The sequence below is a fragment of the Melozone crissalis genome, unplaced genomic scaffold, assembly GCF_028551555.1.
Source record: "Melozone crissalis strain CALT ecotype California unplaced genomic scaffold, PUWL_Pcris_2 ptg000063l_1, whole genome shotgun sequence".
Classification (NCBI taxonomy): Eukaryota; Metazoa; Chordata; class Aves; order Passeriformes; family Passerellidae; genus Melozone; species Melozone crissalis.
The window spans coordinates 4095539-4116062 of NW_026535841.1; the positions used below are offsets into that span (position 1 = coordinate 4095539).

General features: G+C 45.6%; 2 protein-coding genes across 2 annotated transcripts; one reads left to right on the forward strand and one right to left on the reverse strand.

Moving 5' to 3' along the window:
- Positions 1 to 8589: 8589 nt before the first annotated feature.
- Positions 8590 to 12087, reverse strand: SNRPD3 (small nuclear ribonucleoprotein D3 polypeptide). The gene is made up of 5 exons (XM_054288791.1): positions 11986 to 12087; positions 11325 to 11474; positions 10542 to 10734; positions 9271 to 9724; positions 8590 to 9232 (listed from the first exon to the last, which is right to left on the reverse strand). Exons 2-4 carry the CDS (start codon positions 11448 to 11450, stop codon positions 9663 to 9665), a joined length of 381 nt encoding a protein of 126 aa, XP_054144766.1. The 5' UTR covers positions 11451 to 11474; positions 11986 to 12087; the 3' UTR covers positions 8590 to 9232; positions 9271 to 9662.
- A 201-nt stretch (positions 12088 to 12288) lies between these two features.
- Positions 12289 to 19777, forward strand: GUCD1 (guanylyl cyclase domain containing 1). The gene is made up of 6 exons (XM_054288629.1): positions 12289 to 12362; positions 13827 to 13911; positions 15357 to 15522; positions 16234 to 16325; positions 17888 to 18129; positions 18587 to 19777. Exons 1-6 carry the CDS (start codon positions 12326 to 12328, stop codon positions 18676 to 18678), a joined length of 714 nt encoding a protein of 237 aa, XP_054144604.1. The 5' UTR covers positions 12289 to 12325; the 3' UTR covers positions 18679 to 19777.
- The last annotated feature ends 747 nt before the right edge of the window (positions 19778 to 20524 follow it).

Consider the following 20524-nt stretch of genomic DNA (forward strand, 5'->3'; position numbering starts at 1 on the left):
TGAAGCACTTCAGAGTCTGAGTACCTGGGTTGTTTGGAGGTGTTGGAATATGGATCAGAGCCCTCATGCAGTGCTTGAGGGACAGGATCAGGTGCCATTCACATTGGGCAGTGTGGTTCATGCCTTGAGGAAGGAGAAACATGGGTGTTCATTTGTGGTAGGCTGCCGTCCTTTGTTTTGCAAGGGGCTGGTAGAAGTAAACTGATGAGATTTAGCTGATAAGTCAAGTCCTCTCAATTATCTGTCCCCTCAGGAATTCAGACTTGGATGAGTTTTTGAGAGTTAAAAGTTATAAAAATGAGACATATTTAAAAAAAACAAAACAAAAAAACCATAAAAGTCCTCATCTCACAATGGTAACTTCACCTTCCTCTGCTGATTGTCTCTGTGAGTCTCAGAGCAGCATACATAAGCAATGCTCCTATATGAAAACAACACAAATTCACATGGAATAGATGCACCTTTCATGCTCTATACTAATTTTACAAGACATTGCAATAAGTAAATTGGTGATTTTTTTCAAGTGATCTATTCCAGTTGGACCAAGCGGGTGAGGACACTGGAAGGTATTGGTGTCTCTGATCAACCACCAAAAGCCCCAAAGAAAACCAGTTCCCTGAGGAGGAAAGGTGGGATCAAACACTGTGCTGAGCATTACAATCTGACACTGCAAATGCTGGACCCAGTCCTATCTGCCCCCCAGGCACAGGTGCAGGACCTCATAACCTTCACATTAACCTGCACAAAGGCCACCACCTGCTCTCTTCTCACCACTCATTTTTCCCTTCTCAGTGTAGTATCTGAAAGAATCATAAAATTGTTTCAGTTGGGAAGGACCTTTGAAGTCATTGAGTCCAAACATTAACCCAGCACTGCCAATCCCACCACTAAACCACGTCCCTGAGAGCCACAGCTGCACCTCTTTTCCATAATTCCAGGGATGGTGACTCAACCACTGCCCTGGGTGTCCTGTTCAGTGCTTTACAGCCCACTCCTGCTGGCCACACATACAAGCCAGGATGCCACTGGCCTTTTCCACTCAGCAGCTTTCCAGCTGCTTTTCCCCAAGCCTGGAGTCATGTTTGGGATTGTTGTGACCCAGGTGCAGAACTTGGCGCATGTTGGACCTCAAACAATTGTCCTTTGATTGACCATCAAATCCAGCCTGTCCAAACCCTTCTGCAGAGCCTTCCTACCCTCCAGCAGATCAACATTTCCACCCAACTCGGTGTCATCTGTGAATTCAGCTGAGGATGCCCTCAGTGCCCTCATCCAGATGATCAATAAAGACATTAAACAGAACTGGCCCCACTACTGAGCCCTGGGGAGCCCCACCAGTGGCAGCCCCAGCTGGCTGCAGCTCCATTTACCACCATCTCCAGGCTCAGCCCTTCCTTTTCTTCCCTCCTGTGGAAGAGATGGTATTAATTTTTTCTTTTCCTTCCAAAATACCTTTCAGCAAAAATGAAAAGTATTTCAGATGTCAGCAAGATCTGTACAAACTCTCACAGTCTAAGCAGAGCAGCACTCTGCTGTGTGCCAGGAAGAAAACTCGGGCACAAAGCATTTAAATGAGGGCTTGGAGCTGCCTGGTGAGCCAGTGCACATCTCCAAAGAGGGAGCAGTGCTGCTGAACATTTGGTCTCTGGCTCTGAGCGCTGTCCCCATAAGGCTCTGCATCCAGGCACCCTCACAGCTTTTCCATAGCAGCAGCACCCCCTAAAATGAGGTGAGACCCTCAGTGTGCGGTGCACCCCTGACACAGCTCTTCCTGCAGAGCCCCTGGAAACAGAGCCCCTGTTTCCAGCCCTGTGCTTTCAGTCTGAGCTCTGCTACCCAGCAGGACAGGGATGAGACATTCAGCCCCTTGCAGGGGAATTCTGTGCCAATCTCTGGCCGTGCCACCTGCCAGTTGGCAGCTCCAGGATGTGGAGATAAAGCAGGAAACACAGTGGTTCAGCTGAGCAGCTGTGGCACGCAAGTTTATTCCTCTATAAGCACTGGGTTGCTTTGCCACAGAAAGCTCCCCATGGAGAACTGGTTGTGAATAAATGTGTGAAAATGCAAATTACAAAGTGCTGCCACTGCTTCTTGGATGAACTCTGATGGGAACTCAGCAGGAACGATCCCAGCACACCCAGCTGCTCCCTGCCAGCTCCTGATCCCATGGACAGGAGAGGGGCTCTGGGCAGCACAGTGCATCCAGCTCGTCCCAAAGCTGGGAAGTGCTCCTGGGGCCCCTTCAGATGAGGTGTGTGCTCAAGGAGCAGATCTAGAGGCCCCAAATCTGCAATTTCCATAAAAGTTGAATTCACCAACCAGAGAGGATGACACAACTGGAATAAACCTTTCCTTGCACTGAATGAGAAGGCTCAGGGCTCTCAAAGGGTATTAAAGGGATGAGCTGCTAATTCAGCCAGAGGGACCAGCTTAGTTATGATGCTCAGTCAGGGGCCACCTGCCCTGCAGTGAGCCTGTCTCCTGTCAGGTGACACAGCAGACTCAATACTCTCCTCACAAGGCCCTTGCTGTAATCTCAGGTATTTGGAGCAGCACTCAGTACCAAGACTCAGACACCAGCCTCTGCCTCCACCATTTTCAGCTTGCCAGCCTCCCTCTGTGTGCAGGCTGCAGATGGTCAGCCTGGGATGGGACCTGGAAGCTGAAGCTGCAGCTGCACAGATGGAACCACAGCCCTCCCCCATTCCCTGCAGGTGATCAGTCTCACCACAGCTCTGTGAGACATCTGTGCACACTGTTCAGCAGCAGTGTGCTGGAAGGAGAGGTCAGCAGGTGTAAAGCATCCCCTTGAAGATGCTGGTGAGCATCAGCTGGGGCTCCACGGGGCTCAGGCAGCAGCAGAGAGCTCCAGCAGCAAAGCCCAGCCACATGTGGAGATAACGAGCAGCACCACAGCTAATGAGGCCATTGGTGCCTGGGAGGGAAGAAGGAACAGTTGCTCCCACAGAAAAGCATTTGTTCTCTCCCTGCCTAGCAGGACAACACCTTCCTTGCAACCACATCCTGTATTTTACCTCAGCTTCTGACCACAAAACCCAGGTAAGCATCTTGGCATGCTCCAGGCAGCAATGTGCTGAGCACTGAGCTCAGCAAAAGCCTCCCTCACTTCAGTGACTCTGCCTAAATAAATGGTAATTATTTTGTTGAGGTAAGGATGCAAAAAGCAGCTGGAAGCACAGGCTTGTCTAATCTATTTTTTATTTCACACACTTCAAAACCTGTCAAGGCCCTTTTCTTTTGCACTGCCAAGGCTCTCTTCTCAACTTATAATTCATTTCTCATCACAAGCGCTGGGAAGATAAAGGAGTTTGCACTGTTTGGGGCAGGCTGACAAGCTCCTTAGTGGACAGCTGCTGACAAAGATGTCAAAAATATAAATTGTTTCATCTTAAGAAAATAAACAAGATTAAACATTGCCTTTAGAGATTGCTCTGCTCCTTACCAGAGGATGTGACTCAAAGCTTGGAAGAGGCAAAGTGCCTCAATACAAACTCACATGCAGCCCCTGCATGAAAAAGCCTCCAAGGGCAGCTGGCAGGAGGCCCAGGCACCCCAGCTGGGGACATTATCCACAGATAAGAGAACTTGTTTTATAGTTTATTGGCCTTAAGCAGGTGCTCTCAGCATAGATGCAGGTTTAAGGCTGCCAAGGGGCACTTCACAGAACAAAACAGGAACACTGCTGGCTGAGGCCAGTGCTCCAGAAGGCCACGACTGCCTCTTGATCCACTTTGAGACACCAAGTACTTGGCTGTGACCCTCTGCTGCTCCTCTCAGACCTGACAGGATCCCACTTCAGTAATGCTGATTCAAAACCAGAACAGCCACTAAACTCAATAACCACACAGGAACTCTTCTTCAGCAGAAGAGACCAGAGGAAAATCAGCTTTTATTCCATTAACTCCTTTTCCCAAAGGCCAGCACTCCCCCTGCTGCATCCTCAAAATCAAGTGAGCCACAATGGCAATGACATTTCCTCCCACAGGTTCATTCTGCTTGCATGCAGGGTGTGTCACAAAGGTGGAAGAGAGGCACTTTCCTGCTTTCTGACCAGCCAGTTCCTCAGCTTCTGGGAGGGTTATTCCTCCCAGTCCATTTCTGTGTCAATCTGCCCCACAATGGACACAGTGATGGGAAGCATTTGAAAAGCTGTCAAAAATGACGTGGGCCTTATTCCACCTGTGTAATTCCCCTGAAATACATGGTGTCTCAACAGCAAAAACATGGCACAAAGTATGGGAAAAAGGCTCTTTCCCAGACTAGCAGAGGCAGCTGCCTTTGAGTTTCAATGTCAGACTTCTGAGCAGAGCTTTGTTCTTGATCCCCTGAAATCTTTTGGTTTGCAGAGCCAACAGTTTGATGTGTGCACCTTTGTCTGAACTCTGCTGCAACTGAAAAACTGAGCAAGTCACAACCCATCCACTCACTTTACCCACAGCTCTTTGGGGTTTTAGTTTTTCAGAAACTGCAATGGAAAGAGAGCCAAGTGGAGGCCAAAGGAACAGATCTGATGTGTAACCAGATATTCAGAGACAGCAGCCCAGGGTGCCTGCAGGTCCCCTTGCCTGGGTCTCAGCCCTGGACTGGCCCATCCCTCAGCTCCAGGGTGAATCCCAGTGTTTTACAGTGTCACTGGCAGCCCTAAAGCTCCTGCTAGCACCAGGCCAGGTGCTCTGGAGCTGGTGCACACTTGGCTCTCACAAGCAGGATGGCAGGATGCACCCTCAGAGCTCCTTCCCAAGGTATCCAGCTCAGCCAGGCTCAAATGAAGCCTTGGAGATAAAGTGACATCTCCTACATGGACCCTCTCAAGAAGAAACCCTCCAGCCAGAGACTTCAGCATGTCCCATGGTATAAATCTCTGCCTAGGTTCAGGATTAGACTTCATGTATTTGGAGTCCAATTCTGACATGAAAAGCCTCTAATGAGTTCCCTAGAGCTTCATCCACTTTCTCCATGTCAAATATGGATCATTAACTGGAAAAGAAAAAAAGAAAGGCTGCAGTGAAAAGACAAAACAAAGCCAATGCTAACAAGTACGAAGAGAAAAGGAAGAAGCAACATTTCCTCTAAGTGCAGCCACTCCTTTCCCCAGACCACAGCACTCCTGCTGCTGCATCCAAGCTGCCCTCAAAAGCATGAGGTGAACAAGACTGCAGGCAAATGACACACTCCTGTCTGGTTCTGAGGATGCACCTGATGTGCCCTTTGATATAGTGTTCTTCAAGAGGAGCAACACTGACTTTTGGCTGAGCTTTGCAAAAACAGGCTCGTTGTGGAGCTGTTTCAGAGACATGAGACAGAAAGGAGCTCATCTGATCATGAAGCAACAAACAGCAACACCTCTTCAGTAGAGAAAAGTGAAAATCTCCACATGCTGGTTAGGGTGTCAGGGAAAAAAGCCCAATTCACCCTACAGTTCACCTGAGATTTTAGGGGAGTGTAAAGATATCTATAAACACTCTAAAATGCCACCACGTGGGTCTGTGCATTGTCACAGTATCAGCTTCACTGCATGTCTGCTGAGGGCCATCAGCTGCAGTGCTCCAAAACCTCTCTGAGGCTCTGGGCTCCACTCTCTATCAACATTTTAGGCACCAAGGGACAAAATGTAAGAAGTTTTGCCTCACAAACAGTAGCTTGCTCAGGATTAGATGTGCCAGCATCTCTCCAGTGAGCTGGAATTAGGGCAAACCCCCAACCACACAACAGATTTGAAGTCCCTAGGAAAGGGAAAATGAAGAACAAATTAAATGCTCACTGCAAGCAGTTCACCAAACAAAAGAACAATGATAGTGTTTTTCTGCAATTCTTTTCATTTCTCCCAGCATTACTACACATCTTCTGGATACAATCTGTTTCCTTGCCAGGGTTCAGCATTCTCCCTTGAATTAACGATGCTGGAAAATCTCCACTTTTCATAGGCTCTGATAGGCTGTGCTGAGCAGCAGAAGGCTGCACAATACTTGCTTATGCAATGACTGGTCCTGTGCCAGGAATAATAGCCTGCTACTAGGAACAAGCAACTCACACACAAATACTTTTTAACCCAAATACTTTTCTCATTAAAGGTCTGAATTAAGTGGCATAAACCCACCCCAAACCTACTACTCATACTGCACACTAATGTCAGCACTAACTCCAGGAGGAGTGAAATAATCCCACACCCTGGTCTGTGAGGAACAGCGACCGTGAGCAGGGAAGGGTGGCACGTTCTTATTCACCACCTCCAAAATACTCTTGACTCTATCAAGAGCTCTCATTACAGGTTCTAGGGAACAACAGGACACCTGGAGCAGCCAAAACACAACTTGACCTGGAAAATATTTGCAGACAGGCAGTGCTTTGGCTACTTCAGCACACTGCAGTCACCTGGCAGCTCTCCTGTCTGCAGGTGTGAGCAGGTGAAGCCTCCTCTCAGTTGTGATCTGCACTCACTGACCCAACAGCACCTCTTCAGGGCTGTTCCATGACCATGCTTTTAAAGTGGTATATCTGTATTTCCTTCCAAAGAATCTCTGAAGGCAGGAGGGTTCTGGAAAGTTTTATCTAAAGTTGGAGGAGGAAGATCAGATCTGTCTGAAATTAGTTTGGCTGCAATAAGGCGCAAGTCCACATCTAAATTTCTGCTTCTATCAGGATGGAAACAACACAGATCCCTGGGAGAACTCTTTCCCCACTTTTGGCACTTGCCTGAGAAATAAACAATTGAATCACTGACACTTTCTTGTACACCTCAGAATTCCATCCATTGCTACCTTACCAAACCATTGGTGACCCTCTGCTGCTTCTCTCAGGACTGGTGTCTCACTGGGACATCAGTCTTCCACCCTTGCTCACATTTTACTGGCAAAAGAAACAGGACACATCTATTTTACAGGAAAGCTCACTGTAAAGCTCAAGTAGCAAACAGATACAGACTGGACAGTTATCCTGACTACCAGCACCAGAAATTCACATTTCCCACTCTAGTCTGCCCTTCTAGAAGAGGTTATCTGAAGACCATTGAAAAATGAACTAAAGGAAAGTACAACTTTAGGATCAAATACAAGTTAGACTTACCTGGAGATAAGAGCTGTACATGTATGGGATGAAAGCATCTGGTCAATGAAAGATCCCACAGTTCTATGCAAAGCAATTTTTTTCAAGAGATACTTTCTTGAACTTTTCTCTGATGTTATGCCTTGTTTTCATACAAGGCCACAAGTGTGGTTTTGACCCTGGAAGACCAGGTGAATTCCCACCTGCACCTCTCCACACACCATTTTGGACACCTACAGTACAGATTCCCTGTCCTACCAGTACTTCAAAGGCACCTGCACTGGTGTTATCAAAGGGGCAAGTTGGAACAAGGTTTTAGGCCAGTGCTTGTCCCTCTCTGCCAAAAGCAGGAAATTATGGAGAGCCCTGAACCCACTGAAGAACATGAGATTTATAGCCCACACACAGTGTGATGGCAAAGAATGTAAAGAAATGCTGCAATCTGTGATTAAAAAAAAAATTACAAATAAGTGCAGATGTTAAAAGCAGCTGCATCTCTCCTTAGTATCTGCCATCCCAGGGAAACAGATTGCTTAAATTACTGAACTGAGGAATCTGCATGATCTAAGTGCATTTGCCAATTAGCCAAGTACCAGGGAAACACAGCATCAATCAGCAGCTGGAAAAACCCAGCCATGCAGGAAGCCAGCACTCAGAACACTGGAGAAGAAAGAAAATAAGGTGAGTGCTTTCATGCTAGTTTATAACAGCCCTTGAGTTTATGGACTTTAGAGCAGAAGTCACATTTCTCGCATTTTTCTTTTCCAGAGGGTTCTGGTTTCTTGAGCTTCATTCTCTTCCCAACAGAGCCATCTAGTGGGTGAGACCTCATCTGTGAGGAAGAAATTTTTATTTATCACACTGAAATAATACACACAGCACAGGAAGGCACTGGAAAGCAGCTTGTAACAAACTAGCATTCCAGCTACTCCAGTCAGAAATTCAGTCAGAAATTGCTAAGTGATGTTTGTCTTGGCTGGGACTTTCCTACCAGTGTGAAACTCCAACATTTTAACACTAAATTCACAGTATCTCTCTGAAGAGTTCATCCTAGACTCAGCCTCAACCTGAAGCCACAACGCAAAGCTTTTTGTTTTTGCAAAATCCAGTATCTTCTTCAAAGCTGATATGCATTAGAGAAGTTACTCCAAACTTCCTAAAGCAGATACAGTTTGTTCCATCAAACCTCCTGAGGAAAGTTACTGTTTCTCTCCAAAATTCGTGCTTGTCCCCCGCCCTCAGTGCTGCTGAATGCCACATCCACTGCTCCTGAGAGAACAGCAGCTTGGCATTGCTCAAGGAGAACAGAACTTCAGAAGAGGTGAGCCAGTCACCACCAGTGGAAATGGTCCCTGTTTGTGAGGACTGCCATCTTTTGGACACATTCCTCATGAGAGGTACAAAATGACACTAAAATGCTTTTAGAGTTAAGCTCAAGTATCCCTTACACACATTCTAAGAAGGAGGATTCCATTGCAAATATTCAGGATCGCTGCCACCCAAAAGAACATGCAGCAGGGCTTTCCCTAGAGACCAAATACAGCTTTATTTACACACAATTCAACAAGTTAATACATTAGTTCAACTTTCCTGTCTGCACACGAGGGAGAGTCTTCACAGCATCCAGGCAGAAAAGCAAGAGCAGCTTTTTGTGTGTGTACAGACTGGTAATAGACCTTATGAAAGTAGGAGATTAGGTACACAAGGGTTACATTGAAACATTTCAACCATTTAAGTCAGTAAAAACACCCAGGCCACACGTTAATGAAGTTACAACTAGATTTGGCTTCCTGCAGATCAGCTGATCTATACACAACTGTGTACAGACAATAGGATCAAAAGCTGAAGTTGATAGTGAGTTTTGTTCAAAAATCAGCATTTGGATCAAGTTGTGTTTAACAGATAACTCTTTATAAAATTTCTCACACACCTGCACTGCCTTTCAAATTTACAAAGCATTTCAAACTTATCCTGGAAAATGCCTATTTTATATTCTGTCATCTTTTCCCAGACACAGGGAAAAACTGCTAAGAAAGTCAGAATAGATTTTTTCACTGCAAATATAGATTCAGGCTATCAAAGTTGTGTGCTCCTAATGAAAAATTCTCCCCATATCCAAAGAGAAAGAAATGCAAGAATACAAGTTCAATATAGAGATCTGAAGGTGGACCTCTATCTATTGTAGGTCCATATAAAGCTAAAGAACACAGCGCTCTGCTTCTCAGGAAGCTGCCTCTGTTTTGCTGTATTTTCCATAAATTCAGCTGCTAATAAGACTTTATAATGTATGACTTAAAATTCTTCATTAAGAATGCCTTCTAATTCTTTAGAGAATAAATGAGAGCAGGACTAAATAAGAAAAAAGAAACATAATAATCTTCAAAAACCAATGCATTACACAAAGTGGTCAAAACTAGTTATAACAAAGTCCACTATTTTCCAAAGCTGGCTTGAGTTTGAAATATTTGCCCAATAATTGTCCTGTCAGGTAAGAGCAGACAAGTTTTTGTCAGAAACATTTATTAAACAAAACTGATACCAATGCACACAAAGTCAAGTTAACACCCCTAATAAAAAAAGCAATTCAGCCAAGACCAAAATTATCTTCTCTTCTGGAAGATGTTGCCACGGCCCATCCCACGGCCTCTTCCTCTTGCAGCCACTGAAGAAAGAAAACACCAGTGATGACATGAATTTGACATGCCTGCACATTTATCTCAACAAGTGACAAGCAAAACATCAACAAAACTCGACGTCTCTTGCTCAGAAGGCAGGAAATGCTCAGAAAGTGATGTGAGAGCACAAAGTGTTCTGTGAGAAGAGCCAGATCCTAATGGCCCCACAGCTCCTCAGAACGACTGCAGCAGATATTCACACATCTCATGCTCCTTCTGACACACAAATCTGTGCCACCCAAGACACTTGGAACCCCACGCTCTTGCAAGGTTTTGTAACACTACTCAGTAAGTTACTCCCCCACACAAACGTTACTGCACACTGCAGTTAAACAGGGACTCTGTGGCACATGACTGTTACTGAGCTACCTAAGAACCAGACTGATCCCCTGAGGGAGGCACAAATGAGAGTGAACTACAGAAAAGGTAATAGTTACAGCTCCCCAGTAACTTTGTAACTAAAGCTGTTTTCCTACAACAGCTCAACAAGAACACATGAATCCTTCCCCAGGCACTTCAAACAGCTGGTGGCCACAATTGCAAGAGAACAGACCTCTTTAACAGAAAGGCTCTGTTTAACAAGACTACCCACTACCTCTAAATTACTGCAGCATCAATACTACACATTCAGTTAATTGGGACAATTTGAGTCTTGACTCTCACTTTAAGATAAAACATAGAGAAAAACACTGTATGAACCAGTAATCTTTCCACTTCTTACTGCTTAATCTCCCCAGTGACAGAGATGAGTTTTCCAGTTCTACAGAAAAACAGGGGGAGGGACCATGAACAAACTGTACCGACCTTGAGCTTTAAGAATAGCTGCTTTCCCTCGGCCAGCTCCAGAACCCTGGTTTTTATTCTTCATGCTCTTCAGCATAGGAGCATTCTTCAACATATCTGGTAAGATGAGAAACCGTATCTTGCTGCCCCTGATGTAGACCTGCTCGAGCTGTGCCACCCGGCCATCTCTGTATGTCACTGTTATGTTGGACATCTGCAAGGGAAAAATCAGTCAGTGCTCAGACAGTGACACAAGGCATCATGACCATTCAAACACACCCAGGACTTTTGCTTTCTCACCAGTTTACAAATCAGCTTTATCAGCATCACTATTTTTGTTTTCTTATATGTAAATAGTTTTAATAAAGCTCTTCTAGTACTTACTATTAGGAAAGCATTCTGATTTCCACGAGCACTTGCCTGAAGTCAAAGTCAGGCCCTCTTGGAATGACTATAGTAATGTGCATTAAATAAGCTTCAGTTTCTTAAATCAAGGTTTTTTTATTCTTATACTCAGTGACTTTAAACAAAGGACCCTGGAAAAACACTGTTCACAGGACAGACTTAAAAATCTCTGATCCTACTGACAGGGATGCCCAATCCTACTCTGAAACTGGAAATAAGCTCTGGCCTCTTTGGAGCCTTCTGTAACGCTGAATCCACTTCACCACAGTAAAAAACAGCATCAGTACAGTTTTTTTTTTTAATCCCAGAACTAAAAGCAACAGTCTTTTAATCAAGTTTTCAGCCTTCCAAGGCCCAGATCAGCCAATCTTCCCTCCATCCTTGTGAAACAAAAGATACCTGACAGTTCATGTTGTCTTCAGCTTCGATAAGTTTGCCTCGATAAACCTCTCCAGTGTTGGTCTCGCAGGTCACGATGTGGCCCTCGGCCTCGTGCAGGACCTTGATTGGCACTCCGATCGACATGGCTGCAGTGCTGGGGCTCTACACCTGAGGCACCAGGAAAACAAAAGCGTTTATTACAAAGAAAGATGTAGAATAACTTCCAATTACACAATCCATCATCCCTTCCAGTAGTGTGACGAACCAATTTTTTGACATTTTTAACACAACATGTGTTTTGACTATGCATCGATAACGCTTCTCTAGAGACGTGCCCATGTAGACGTTAAACATCAGCAGCCAGTCTTTTCCAGGTCTCTTCTGGGAAATTCACTGTTAAGGACCACAGAACAAACCACTCGTACCTCCAAGGGAAGGGCCCCAGGTGGATCCCACAGCGTTACGGCCCCTGCGAACCCCGCGGACAGCTCGGCCGCGCTCGGGGGCCCCGGGCCCGTTCGTGAGGGAGCCGCGGCCACCCCAGCCCTCCCGCACCTCGCCGCTCCGACCCGGCCCCCTCTGGCCCCTCAGGGGATGCGGCACCGCGCGGGCACCTCCCCAGAGCGCCCATGGAGCAGGGGTGCCCTACAGGGAGCCGAGAGCCCCGCACCGCACTCACCGCCCGCGCCGCTCTCCCTAATGGCCTCCGCCGCCTCCCGCCCTGCCCCGCGCGCCGGAACCGGAACGAGCGCGGGGGGCGGCGCGGCCTCGTCCCGTCCGCTCCCGCTCGGGGCCAACCCGGCAGCCCCGCGGTGCCCCGGCTCCGGGGCAGGGCTGCGCGTCCCCCGCCCGCCGTGTCATGCCCCTGCCCGCCCTCACACCCCGCCGCTCTCCTCGCCGCCACGGCGCGGGGCAAGCGCCCCGGGGCCCGGCCCCCCTCAGCCCCCGCCTCCGGGAGGAGCCAGCGCCGGGCCCCGGGGCCGCGCCGCCGGCTCGGCGGGGCCGGCAGTGAACGGGCCATGAAGAGTCCCCGGGAGGCCGGCGAGCCGCCGCCAGGTCAGTGCGGCCCGCCCAGCCCCGCTCGGGCCGGCGGGGCCTCTGCGGGCAGGGGGCGGCGGGGAGGCCGAGTCCGCCCCGCGGAACGGGCTGGCAGAGCGCCCGGCGGGCGGCGGGGAGCGGGCGGGGAGCGCGGGGCCCTGCCGGGGCTCCCGGCGGCCTCTCGGTGCTGCCGAGCCGCGGGGCTGCGGGTTTGCCCTTAGCAGCGGTGGAGAATTACCGCCTCCGTCCGTAATGTCGGGGCGGCGGGAGCTGGCCAAGCACAGAGGAGTTCGCAGGGTGGTTTACAGGCACGGCACAGACGGGCTGGTCTCTCTTGGGACAGCCACAGCCATCGCTGAAGAGCTCTCGGTGTGTTGGGAAACAGGTGACTGGCAGCTGGGCGGCCCAGAAAAGTTGTTATTGCTCTCTGAAGCTTTCATGTAGAAAACACGTACTCCTTGGTTAATGTGGGACTTGGTAGATGAATTTAAAAGACTATATATTTAAACTGGTGCACCATTCTTTAAAGTCATGATTAAATGGGGGCACAACTAGGAAAAATATAACAACATTATCTAAAAAGTTCTATAAATCATATTACCCCAAAACTAAACAAGTCCACGTGATGTCAAATGCATTCTTACTCCCATCATAAAATGTAGAGGACCTTGTTAACAAAACTTGTCAAAGGCCGTTTCGAGATCAAAGGTTATTGAGAAAAGCCATTTGTGATTAACTCACTTTGGTCAATGCTGAAGTAGCAATGACAGGCACAACCCTTCAAGTCCTGCTTGTGGTGAAACTGAAACCACCACATTGCCAGCTCCATAAAAATAAAAAACTGAGGCTGAGGATGGAGCTTGTATTTTGGGACTTTTTGGCAGAGATTATTAATTTTCCCTCTCTATTGATATTTTGATGGAATTAATACAAAAGGACAATGGTGCAACTTGCGAGTTTTAACTTGTTTTGTTTAAAGCCTGTAGATTACCATTCTTGAGAAATAAAGGCATCTATAGAAATCTGTGGGGCATCTAAGAGATTCATGCACAGAGATCTTGGTATGTTTTCTCCCAGTTTGGTTGAACTCCTCTTGTGGCACAGAAGTACAGTCAGACGCAAGAGAAAAGATGAATACCTGTGTCTTACCTGCTGTTATCCAGGAGGAGACACAGCTTCAATTGAGGGGTGGTGGGTACATCACCCCACCAAAAAAACCCATAAAACCAAAAAAAACACCAAAATTTCCAAGGGAAAAGGGGTGGAAAGCCAGTGATCTAGGTATGGAACAACAACAAAAAAAGAGATTAAACCAGATTCTTACCTGTACAGAAATACTAAGAAAGAAAAAATCCACCTTCCAGTCAGGCAAAACCACGTTCCTAAGTTCCCATGGTTGTAGTGCTGAGGACAGGCTGACTTTTGGTGGCATGGAAAACCATTCCTGTATGGATTGACATTGTTTGTGTCCTGCTCACCCAGCTGACTGCATCCAGCTGAAAGTGCCCGTGATTCAGCAGCTGTACCACTGGGACTGCGGGCTGGCCTGCTCCAGGATGGTGCTTCAGTAAGTGGCTCTCTGAGTGGGAAATGCCATTCCATGGGGAGGGGGAGCAGGAAGCAAATCCAGGGAGAAGAGGTGTGTTGGAGCAGCCATGAGTTCAGTCTTAGGAGAACAGCAGGTTGTGAGGTGCCCTTGGACAGTGACTGCTGCTTGGGCCCAGCTCTCCAGCAGGAGCAAGGGAAAACATAAACTGGAGTGAACTTCGGACCCTTTTGAATAATTACACAGATGCAGAATACCTAATCAGCTCTCTGAACTTTGCAGGCTGGCATGCATAAGCTCATAGAAAGGGTTGCTTCTTTCCTGTTGTTACAATTAAGAAATGATAGTTTTTAGGTTAGGTTAGCTGTGACTCATCTGATTCCTTTCTGTGTTTTCAAGTGATGGTAGGTGTATCCCAGTTTATGAGTGTGTGCTGTACCTGTACTGCCTCTGTCCTGCTGAGCCCCAACCTGTGGGATGAGTGTTTGTGTTCCAGGAGTAGTTTCAGCTTCAAAATTGTGTTGCCCTCTGGGGTTTTTTTTGTTTATTTTTGGTTTTTTGAACTAGTAGCTGTCCTGCTGAACTCCTCTTTCCTTCCACAGAGGAACATGAGCTTAGGTGCAGGAGAAATACCTATTTAGATGTCCACTTAGTAGATATGAAGCAGAAGATTTTCATTTCTCTCCATCCCTTCTGCCAAGACGTTAGTCCGTATGCTGGTAATTTCCCATCTTGACTACTGTAACCTCTATTCCCTTTACCTCTTTGCCACTCCAGTCTGCCCAAAACTCAGCTTCCAAGATTAATCTTCTTACCCTGCTGATCTGACCTTGTTTGCCCTGCATCCTCAATTCCAGTTGCTTTTTCTTTTTTATCATTTACTTCCATTTGTTTTCTTACTTTCAGAACTCCCTGTAGCTACCTTGCCCTGCCCCTTTGCAACCTGTCCCAAGCTTCCTCCTGACTTCCATCTCCCACTTTCTTCCTTTTGTGTCTTCAGTGCCTAAGACAAGCTTCCTTTGAATATTTACTGAATTCCTTTATGGCTCCTCCTTTTAAAATCCATCTATTGTGTGAAGGAAGTTTTAGTCTTTAACTCTTCTTTCTGTGTTGGCTCTAATACACTTGTACATTACACTGTAAACCCTTCAGGACAGAGTTCTATACCAGCTTGACTCTGGTACAGCACCTGTACACTTCTAGCACTCTGAAACAGTCAAGGCACCACATATTTCCAATTTTAAAAAGTCAGCATTAAATCCAGTTAAATATTCCCTATTCCCTTCCATTAAATTTCTGTCTCCTTTGTGGGTTGGTTTGGTTTTGTTTTTTTTTTTTGGTTATTTCTTAGCCAAGCCTGTTGTTTCAGTTTTTATGTGCTGTGACGCAGAGGCTTGGACTATAGCACACATTTTGCTTCTCCTAAGATCTGTGCTTCCCTTCCCCTGCCTTTGTTGATACTGTAGGTACCTGAATCATTTGGACAATGATGAGTTTCAGAAAGCCATCCAGGATCTCCAGTTAACAAAGAGTATCTGGACTATTGACCTGGCCTACCTGATGCGGCACTTCGGAGTTAAGCATAAATTTTGCACCCAGACACTCGGAGTGGACAAGGGCTACAAAAACCAGGTCAGTGTTCTCATCTACAGGGGGAGGGCAGGCAGCTTTAAAAGCCTTGAGTGTCATGCTGTAAAAGCTCTGGTGTCTTACTGACAGTCAACCACATTTAATTTGACCTACTGCCAAAACTGCCACAGATCTGTTCCAAAGGCAGTATGATCTCATACTGATTCCATCTTTTGAATTTTTAAAAAGTTTGCATGTAGTGTTCATGAAAGGTTCCAACCTATTTGACAGCCTTGGAGACTGAAGCCCTGTATTTATCTACAGAACAGGTACAGCCTGGGCAGCAGCAGTGTTTAGCTTCCACACTTTCCCCACCACCGTGCCTCAGCCTTGACCTGGAAGATCCACCTCTAGAGGTGAGAGGGGAACTCAGCCTCCCATCCACGGAGAGCTTGGCCTCTCCAGGGCCTGTAGCAGTGGTGACTTTACTGCAAGCTCCTGCCCAGTTTCCCCTGGGAAACCAGACAGGCTTCTCTTACCTAGGCAGCTGAACAGCTCAATACTGGATAGAAACTGCAACAGTAACTGACCAGGAGCAAATTTAATTTGTAATTCAGAGCAGAAATCCTTGTCTTGTTTCCAGCAAGCCAAGGGAAAGATCTTTTATCCGATAGCCAGAGCTCCAACTTATGCAGGCTCTTGCTAGCAGACTCTAAGTGGTGGATTACCCAAGGTAAACACCATTCCAGTTCAGAACTTCTGTTATTTCCACAGTCATTTTACAGGAAGCACTTTGACACAGAAGAGAATCGAGTGAATCAGCTCTTTGCACAAGCCAAAGACTGCAAGGTGCTGGTGGAGAAATGGTAAGCTGTTTTCTTTCTCTTTGGAGATTCTGTGGGCCCCTGCTTTTCTTGGAGGCACCAAGCTAAATCACTGAAAGAGACTGAAATCAAGCCCTAGGCCTTTTTTTACCAATTAGTGTCTTTCTCCTATATCTGTCTCAAAAAAACCTCATGCACATCAAGACCTAATAATGAAGTTTGAAAAAAAATTAGTCATGATGCAAAATAAGTGATAAGAAAATGCTGATAGGAGCTGACTGTGTTCTGAATTTGGTTATCCATTACACTTAGTAGGGAGTGCCTTCAGCACTCTAATTGGCCATAGCTGGAATTAAGGGGAATGCTGTGTGGGTACAGAACTCATTGTTCCCAGAGCTATGCAAACATTATGGATCTCTGTTCCCAGACAAACATGCAAATTACAAGTTAGCAGAGGAGCTTTTGCCAAGGAGACCATGAAATAAGAACTACAAACCCAGAACAAATGGAAAAACTGCAGAATTTTCATAATCAGCAGTGAAATCCTATTGGGGAATGACCAAACATCCAAGTTGAGCTGCATCCCTTTTTATAGGGAAGCTGGATTTGGATCCCTGCTGTCAAAGTGGGGTAAATGATTAGGGGTAAGGAAAGAAGAGAGGATATGGGGCAGCCACAATAACATCTGAATGCTGGAGCATAACTTACATTTAGCAGAATCAAGTGTCCTTGCTAACATGCATGGAGTCACCTTCACTTTAATTAATAAGCTGTGACAGGACAGAAGGGACACACAGTCCCTGTTGCTTTTGCAGTCTTAAGACCGTGGCCTTGATCAAGGGCAGGGACAGAGGGCACATTTACCTGTGCAGTGCTGAGGCTGGGGCATCAGAGTTGGGAAGGATTAAATAAAAAGCACATGAGCTCAGTCAGGTGGTGCACACAGCACAGACATCTGGAACTGATCCAAGAGATGAGTTTCTCACGCATATGGAACACACCATCTGCCTCAGAGAGGGACAGCTTTTAGCAGATGAGGTTATAGGTGGTGTTTGGTGAGTACTTACTCTCTGTAGAAATAAAGCCTAAAATATGAGGCAATTCAAAACTTCAGCTAGGAGAATCACAGTCCTGAGTGACACAGGCATATCTGGGTACATCTTAATTTGGTTAGTGGTTACACAACATTTAACCACTCACTGGATAAAGATTTGGTGTTTCAGAGATAAGCTTTTCTAACAGCAAGAGAGAACACTTCACTTAAAATTTTCCTACAACAGAAGTCCCTCAAGTTACTGAGTTGCAGCTCCTTTAATTCTCTTGTCTGGGGCATCTGATGTGTCATCTCAGAATGTGTTACTGCAAATATAGACCTGTTGCTCTGCACTTCAGCAGCAGCAATGAAATGAAAAGGCTGTGAATGCTGCAGGTTCTGTCAGGCTTTGTCCATAGCAAAGCCTGCAGGGTTTAACAGCAAAGAGCTGTACCTGTGATAAAGAAGTACATCTGTGATGTATCTATAAAGTGCCAGCTGCACTGTCCACCACCAGGCCCTTTCTTTACACCAGCCCCTTTCAATAAGTGTGTCTGTTTTTTCCTTGCAGCACAGTAACTGTTCAAGACATCCAAAACCACCTGTCCCAGGGTCACGTAGCCATTGTCCTTGTGAACGCAGTCCTGCTGCTGTGTGATCTCTGCTCAAGTCCTGTCAAATACTGCTGCTTCCTTCCCATTGGACAGAAGTGCTTCTGCAGGAGCCCTGACTACCAGGGCCATTTCATTGTGTTATGTGGCTACAACAAAGCCTCAGGGAGCATTTACTACAACAACCCTGCCTATGCTGACCGTGAGTAGCCTGTCCCTTTTGGATGGATTCAGCCAGGGCATTACTAATGAGTCTGACACAGAGCCACAGCTGGACCCCCCCTCACAGTGCACAGGCATTGTAAGCATCACTACCCAATTTGTCATAAAGGGTTTTGCCACATTGATTAGATCAGTGCTGCATTTCTTGGTGTGATTTACTTGAAGAATTCAGATAGGCATTCTAGCAATTGGCTTGTTTGGCTTTCAGATGGGTTAGTGAGAGGTGCTGAAATGTCCATGTGCAGAATGGCTACTTTGGTACCTGTCTGCAGCACTACTTCAGGTGAAAAATCCACCTGAGTAAAGCTGTAACCTAAGCTGCTGGGTGTAGTCTCTACACTAGTTTGGTTTGTGGATTCTGTTACATCCCATGTAAGAACCTTTCACTGGCAAATCCTTCTGAATTTTTTTTGTAACACTTTGCTCCTCCTTGCCAGGAACATGCTGCACCAGCATCAGTAACTTTGAGGAAGCCAGGACAAGTTATGGCACAGATGAAGATATTCTGTTCATCTACACAGACAGCTGACACCCACCAGACACTCCTGCTCCTTCCTGCACAGCCTGCAGGGCAGCTGGCTGCTCGTCTCAGGACTCCCCTGCACACACCTCACTCCTGGACTGCAGTGGGACCCTCACCAAGGGAGGCTTTACAGACATTGACAGGACTATATTGCAATGCTGTCTTTACCTTTTTCTCTTTTTTTTTTTTGATTTTGCAATATCTGTCTTTGGTTTTTTTTCTTCCCCTAATTTTCAAAATTGCACATTTGACAGCAGTTCTAAAATACAGGCCCAGAGCCTGCTCACTTTCAGCTTATTTTCAGATTAAACACATAAGAAAAAGCACCAAATTTATGCATTTTAACACTTGGTAATATTTGCATAGGTTTAGGTAAACAAAGGAAAAAATAGAAAATACCTGTTTCTCTCTCTGTCAAAGCATGAAGGGCTGGTCTTCATACAAAACCTATGGATTTGAAATTCAGCAGAATATTGTAAAAGGAAAAAAATTATTAATTTAAACCATCTTTAAATAAGAAAAAAATGCCTTGCTGGTTCATCAGTATTGTCTGCAATGTAGGAAACTTCCCACCTACCAAATTCACAGAGATTTACCATTTATGCAACTGCAATACTGGAATTACTCCCTTGCACTACAAACTCAGTTTCTTTTGGCTAAATCCTCTTGGATGACTGCTCAGAACTCCACATTGCTCCAAAACTTTAAGTGGAAAGATTTTATTTGCACTGGGAAGTCTTGACTGCTCTTTGCAAAAAGCTCTGAATATTATGCCACCCACATGTGCCAGTTTCTGCAGAATCCATTCTAAATATGAATATTTTAAATATTTATACTTATTAAGCAAATGCAGAAAATTGTCATCCACACTAATGGTATATATTTTGTGTGTAAAGTGTAAATATCTGGCAGCATCTACTGCATTGCTAAAATGCTAAATCATAATTTGAGCCAAATTTTGCTGTTAGTATTAGTTCAGTGACATTCTCAGAGGAGCTAAAATCAATTAAGGAAAGAAGAAATACAAACATACCTTCTACAAGTAAGAAGGCAGGAACCTAGATTGTTCTAGCTCTTATACTGCAGCTGTATGTGGATTAAGTTGTTGGTAACACCCATTCATATCCCTTTCCTCTGTTACCTGAGGAGCACTCTGAAGTGTAAGAAAAAACCACTTATTTCAGCTTCATCCATCCTAATTTCTTACCAGTCTCAATCTTCAGTCCTGCCTATATGAAAGTGAGTAGGAAAATCAGCACTGACATAAAACTAGGAAAGTTTGCACTTAAGGCAGAGGTCCCACATCTCTGGCATGGTTTTAGGAAAAGAACTGTTCAAGTTCTGAAACTCTGTGGATATAATAAATAGGAATCTACTTTCAGCATAGAAAGTTTTTTTACCAGGATAAACATTTTCTTTTATCAGTTGTTGACTAATTGAAAAGTACACAGTGTTGACTAAATACTTATTAGAATCAAGAGTGCTCCTTTGTACAAAGGCATAAATAGTAATAGACATCTAAAATGCAGTAACCCTTAAAAAAATTCCAAACAAAAGTGCATGACAGGAAGTTTTGTGTGTCAGATTTCGATTATCATTGGTGAAGTTTAAATACATTCTGGCAGCGATGAGCAACAGGTAGGATGTGATTTGTGGAGAACTGGTCCATCAGTGCCACCAGCAGAATCCTTCCAGAAGAAAGGCACAAAACCTTTGTTTGTTGTAGGTAATGCCTTTCAACTCCTCCAAAGTAAATAAACAGAAAACTCCTGATCTGGGAATTTTTATATCCAGGGCCAAAATCGTGATGTTTGATTTTGAGAGAGTGTATTAGCTCAGTTAATAATTAACA